This window comes from Vigna unguiculata, chromosome 7 (genome assembly GCF_004118075.2).
Source record: "Vigna unguiculata cultivar IT97K-499-35 chromosome 7, ASM411807v1, whole genome shotgun sequence".
Lineage (NCBI taxonomy): Eukaryota > Viridiplantae > Streptophyta > Magnoliopsida > Fabales > Fabaceae > Vigna > Vigna unguiculata.
Genome location: NC_040285.1, coordinates 5,101,846 through 5,108,397, shown reverse-complemented (window position 1 = coordinate 5,108,397; position 6,552 = coordinate 5,101,846). Strand labels below are relative to the sequence as shown.

Genomic DNA, 6,552 nt, shown 5'->3' with positions numbered 1-6,552 from the left:
TTATATTTGAAATTTTGAGTCATGTGGAGATGAATTGATAAATAATATTTTCTTTTCAAAATGCATAATGTATTGTACTTTTTCTTTTTCTATGGATTCACTCATAGTAATCAATATCAGCTTTAAATATCCTTAAGTTGCTCTTGTTTTCAAATTTTACATGGTTTTCTTTAGGGTCCCCTAACTAGCAAGAATACAAATTTTAGAGTCTTTAGTAGGGTGATAGAGTGTAATATTTCTTGAATAGAAGGGGTGACAATATAATTTGCTATGATCTTTTTAAATGTTTAATTGAACTAAAAATACATATTTTTCCTTTATTAAAAGACATTTAAATTTTCAACAATTGAGTTCAATTGATAAAGAAAGATAGAAAAGGTATGTAGCAGATTCAAAATCAAATATTTAGAGCCAAGTAGAGTTGCAGCATTTTCCTTGGTAATTCAGTACACTACTATAATTAAAGATGCAGTTTACAACTTTCTAATGAAAAATCGTAAACCTTAACTTCTGCTAAAAAAATAGATGAATCATACATATTAATAAAGCGAACAAACTTTACAAAATAAAACTGACGAATCAAGAAGAATCATCATTCAAACTGCGAATAACCAAAAACACTCAAGAACTGCTTAAACTGGTGGCAACAGGAATAACAATAACGAGAATAAGAATGAGCAGCAATATGATCCCAATACACATCCACTTCCTGCTATTCTTCTGGTAATGCTTTGCAGTCTGCAAATTCTTAGTCCCATCCTTAACATAGTGCGAAGCGTGCAACACGTGATGCTCAATGTCATCCATTTTCTCACCCTGTGCCTCAACCATCACAGCCATGTCCAGAAACACCTGGTGCAGCTCCAGCAAACTCTTCTCCACTTCCTTAGCAGCATCGTGTCTGTCCTGAATCTCCACCACAGTTTCCAGAACCTTCCCTCTCCCATGTTCCTGAATCGCCTTCCCCAAAACCTCTTCCTCATTCCCATTTGCAATGATCTTCTCAATCACCTCTTCATCTGGGTACTCCCCAGTCACTGTGAAGTACCTGATGGATTTTACAAAATGTACAACATGTCACACAAATTAAGTCTCAAATGCACAGATGTATCAGATTTTACAAAAACCAACATTTTATCAAACACCTCACATACATAAAACAAATTCATACAACAAAACAAATATATAACTACAGTTCTGCAAGTATAAATTATAAATTATTGGATTCATAAATTGTAGATGAGAACATAATCAACTTTATTCTTTATTTGAATCATTCATAAGAAGAAAGCATTCCCATTTTTCTCCATCAAGGCTTATATTATACACCTTCTATATCTGGTATCGGCATCGATATCTGGTATGCAGTGGACTGAAGAAATAGGAGAATTATTCAATAGTAATTTCTCATAACTTCCACAAATTCAAAAGCAAACATGAATATAGATATATAGAAGGTGTGTAGATTATTACCTTCTCCCCACAGTATCCTTGTACTCGCTCATCATCCTCTGCCTCAACCCCTGAAACTCCATCATCAGTTCCTTCAGCTTCTTCCTCAGCCCATTGGTTACGGCGATCCGGGTCCGGTAGATCGCCGGCGTGCCGTCCTTGAGACCGGAGAGCCTCCGGTTGGCGGCGTTGGCCCGGTCCATTTCCTCCAGCTGGGTCCGGATCGCCCTGGCCTTCTTTAGGACCGCAACAATGTCGGCGTTGATCCTGGTCCTTAGCGCCTTGAGCTCCTCAGCCTTGTGCAGAGACTTGCTCTCCTCGTTGGCCTGCTGCAAGTTTCCGAGGATGTCTCTGAGGGACCCCATTTCAGTCTTCACCTTCTCAGCTTCTTCCAAGAAGAGACCCATGTCAGTGTCCAAGTGGGTTATGGAAGAGGTGAGTTCCACACCGGGAGGACCAGCCATACCCGCTTCCAAATCAACGTCTTTCATCGCAGCTTTCTTCAGATCCACGTAGCTGGTGAAGGACTTGGTCATTAGATCGTTCATTTTCAGAACTTTGGATAGATAATGGAACAATGGAATAATTGATTTTGATATGTGCAAGCGAAACGAGAGGGAGAAGAGAATGAGTGAAGGACGATAATAGAAAGGATGTGTGATGAACCGTAGAAGGAAGGTTGTGGAGTTTTATGAGTTCTGAAAGGGTAACGGATAGTTTTTCTTTTTCTTCTCATGAGAAAGTAGCCGTTGGAAGTTTCATTACGACAATCCCCAACGGCTATTTTTCAAAATTTCGATTATTCAGCCAGTTAATAATGTTAAATTACTTCTTTGTATTTTGTTTAGGTTAGAAAAGCAGGGGTTATTTGAGCTTTAAAAAGATTGAATCTCCTAAGAGAAAAAATTGAGATGAAAAGAATGATATAATAGGACTAGTAATATAGTAGATTGATGTAAAAAAGAAAAAAAAAAAGAGGATAGATTCTAATTCTATTTTGGGGGAGTTTTTTTTGTGAGTAAATAATTTATTCATTGAAAAAGAAAAATCTAATTTTGTTTATTAATTAAATATTTTAAAAAAAATTAAATTGGTGATATTATATTAGTTATTTAATTTTCGTCAAATTTGGTCATTAAAAATATTCTTTTAAGATAAAGTAATTTTAAAAAAATTAGCAAACAAATATAATTGTATAACTTTTTCTTTAGGAACTAAAATAAATATTTCGCTTCTGAGTGAAAGAGTGAGAACGTGTAGTATTTTTAAAAACTAAATTAGTTATCTGCCGTTTTTATTCATTATAATTTATCTAGTTCATTTAATATTTGTCTTTAGCAAGTAAGATTTGTCATTGATCTTCAAGTAAAAGATTTTGTCTCCATGTGTATACTTTGTATTTGCATAACACAATCCACTTTGTTCTTTATGATGATAAAAAATAAAAAAACTATTATCACTATATGTCTTTGCTTTTTCTTTTCTCATGATAAAAAGATAAAATATTAAGTTTTTATTATAATTATTAAAAAAAATATTATTAGATTTTAAAAAATATATTTATGAAAAATATATAAAATATAGAATTTTTATAATTATGTCACATATATTTTTTTTTTGAAATTAATTTAGTTAAAAATATATTTACAAAACTTAATAATCGAAACCTATAGTTGTACAAATAATTTCAAAAATGTCACTGCATTTTTTAAAGACTATATTCTGAGTGTTAAAGTAAAGACTTCGGTCCTAGGTTAAACTAAAGCCTATACCCTAACTACAAGGGTATATGCTCTGATTATTTGAAAGAATTGAAGTTTATACTGATGTAATCAGGGTATTGGCTTTAGTTTAATCTATAACCGAAGTCTATACCTATCTACATATGATAAAATTGTGAATTTTTACAACTTGCGATAGGTTTTTTTGTTTTTGCATTGTGTCCCTGCATTCTTCTCCTTCGTAGCTGCAATTTCGCGTTTTTCTCCATTATAACTTTCGTTGAGGTTCATTTTTGTCTTCATTATCGTTTTTTCCCTTCTCAAATTCTCGTTTATCTATTCCTTTCGTTCTTATTTTTCTCTTCCTTCTCTTAACGTTGTTTTTCTTCTCATTTTAGTGTCACTGTTGCATCTTGGTTGCCATCGTCATCTTTTCGTGTTAGGGCGTCGCAACATTGCAAGTTTGTGTTAGTCTTGGTTTGTTGTGTTTGGGATGTCACAACATTGTTGTTATATTGATTGTTGGTTCACATTTGAGCGGTCGTCTTTGTCTTTCTCGCTCTTGCTTTCGTTTTCACTCTCATTCTTGCTCGCGTTTTATTGAAACCTATTACTTTTACTTTTTATTTTTTTAATCGTGCTATGGTTCGGTTGTCTACAAACCAAAGTCTATTCTTGCAGTATAGGTTTCGGTTAGGAGATGAAGCCTAAATGTCCCTTTTTTACTTTGTCTAAATATGCTTTAATTGTAGAATTCGAGTATAATGGCGAAAAAAGTCGTCATTAAAGCTCTTTGTTGCACTAATGACAATTACAATAGTTATTAGAATATTAACATTTCAAATTCACTAGCTGCAACAAACTTTTCATACGTAGACTTATTATTTGAACAAAAAATAATATCATCACATATATTTGAACAAGTAGTACATCACTTTTATTGTTTCATTGTTGTTGCTCTGAAGGTAATAAAATTAATGCAGTGCAATAGAACTGACTTTGAATACCATTTTGTGGCAGACAGTGCCCTAGATCGCTTGTGGCAAAAATTGTAGTTAAGCAACAGTAGTCGACCAAGATACTTTGTTATATTATGTATTAATTTGTACCTTTGCCAGTAATATTTGAGCATTATTATTGTCATTTTGAGCAAATACTTGTACCTCTAGCTAAGTTTTTTTTTTTTTTCTTCAATGCATTGATAAGTATTGTATTATGATCCCTATAATTTAGCAACATCTTTGGTTTCGTTTTTCCAATTTGCAGTTTTTTTGTTTTCTTTTTGGTGATACAACACATGAATTACAGAATGCTTGAATCCAGGTATTTATACAATTGCATACCATCTTTCATTAATATGGAGAAAGCAGAGTTCCGATTTTGAACAGAAAGATAAAAGTGGGACTGGGCTAACATTCTGCACCCCCCGATTTCCTCCCACACCTTCTTTTTCTTGGGTTTTTCTCATTTTACTTTGCACCCTCTTTTATTTTTTCTGTACCTCCATTTGTTGCTTATTTGGATAGACCATTAATTAACTATTGAACCCCTTTTTTCACTGCTTGCACCTCATTGTGTGTTTTTTAATGTTTTTTTAACAGTTTAGGGTTCAGCTTCCCTTTTTGCTTTTCAAAATATCGTTTCACTTTTCATCCCCTCATTAGCTTTATTATTTGGCAGTTCATATTTCCACATGTAAATCATTTTTTTTAAAACAAAATTACGAATTAAAAATTCTTTTATTATAATATTAAAAATTATTAATTATCATGTTGAACTTTGGAATTACTAGATGATTACAATTTTCATTCATCTAAAATATTTGTACAAAAATCAATTATCATAGAGTCTTGGACTTGGTCAACAACTATAATAATTTTAAGGTTTAAACTTGGTTGGTCCTTGATTTTGTTCAAAAATATCAATTTTGCAGTCAAAATTTTTTAATCTCAATTTGGTTCTCAGTTTTGGAAATGTGTTGTAATTTAGTCATTTTTGTTATTATAGTTAACAATTTACATGTCAGCTCGTATTTTATTTTAATATTTATTTTCAATTTTTTAATTTTTTTTTAAATTGTCATATGCCAAATGAGGGGTCTTGCAACGTACGTGTTACTGTTAGGACAAGTGTCATGTGAAAAATATGAATTTAATCCATGTATTTGTTATTTTGTCTTAATTTAGCTTCAATTTTGTTTTTAACTAGAGCAATCCCATTCTTCTTTAAATTGAGACCAAATTTAACTTGTATATAGATGTTACAATAATATATTTATTAAATTTGATATTTTTAACAAGATTAAATTAATTAAAATTTATATTTTATATTGAACTTTTTTTTTCAAATATTTATCTATCAACGATCTCTATATAAATATTAGAGTTGGTTTAACATGACGACTTTATAAATTCAAATGTAAAATTTTAAAATAGTTTTGTAACTATTTAAGATAAATATATTTATTTCAAATTTTAAAACAAAAATTGAAAATAAAGTCCAATATAAAATATAAATTTAAATAAACTTAATCTTGTCAAAAATATCAATTTTAATAAAAATATTATTACAACATTTATATAAAAGTTAAATTTGATTTTGAAAAAGTACGGAACTCTTTCGGTAAAAAAAAAATTGAAATAGGTTGTTGTCAAGGCGCAAATTTCATAGCTTACCAAGATGTAAATTTCATAGCTTGCGTTTAACTTTGTGGTTCAAAATGTTGAGAAATTTGACAAATATAATGTCTGTAGGAGTTAGATAATTTTGAATAGTCAAGATAATTTTGCATGTGATAATCTTTGATGGAAGAATGAGTAATATTATAGCAATGATAATCACTGAGATATTTAGGAGGGATAACAATTCTATTGGAACATTTAGATCATAAGGTAAAAGCATACCACAAACAACCAAAAACTCTAAAATCAGCATACTTGGGTATCTTATTGTACAAGATTCCAAAAGGAGATTTAGAGTTTAAAACTATCCTAGGAGTTCTATTCATAAGAAACACAACAGTTTTAACACATTCACCCCAGAACTTTAAAGGAACATTAGAATAAAACATTAAAGCTGTAACAATGTTAAGAATGTCAAAATATTTCCTTTTGACCAAACTATTTAGCTGTGGTCGTTCAATACAAGAAAATTGATGAATAATACGCCTTTTTGAAAACAGATCAGTCAAGGCAAGTTCTCTAGCATTATCAGGTCTAAAATTTTTAATGGAGTTTCAAGACAAGAATTGGGGAATTAAAATAGCACAATCAGATTTATTCTTTTATCTTCAACTAAAGTTAAAAATTTTTGAAGCCGTCATGAGTGTATTCTCTAAAAGGACCTCAAAGAAAATCAGAGGAAACAAAAGACAAAACAT

At 31.0% G+C, this 6,552-nt stretch overlaps 1 protein-coding gene across 1 annotated transcript; it reads right to left on the bottom strand.

Annotated features, from left to right (window-relative positions):
* Positions 1–383: 383 nt before the first annotated feature.
* LOC114191087 (syntaxin-related protein KNOLLE) lies at positions 384–2,148 on the bottom strand. The gene is made up of 2 exons (XM_028080254.1): positions 1,474–2,148; positions 384–1,048 (listed from the first exon to the last, which is right to left on the bottom strand). Exons 1-2 carry the CDS (start codon positions 1,998–2,000, stop codon positions 622–624), a joined length of 954 nt encoding a protein of 317 aa, XP_027936055.1. The 5' UTR covers positions 2,001–2,148; the 3' UTR covers positions 384–621.
* Between the last annotated feature and the right edge of the window lie 4,404 nt (positions 2,149–6,552).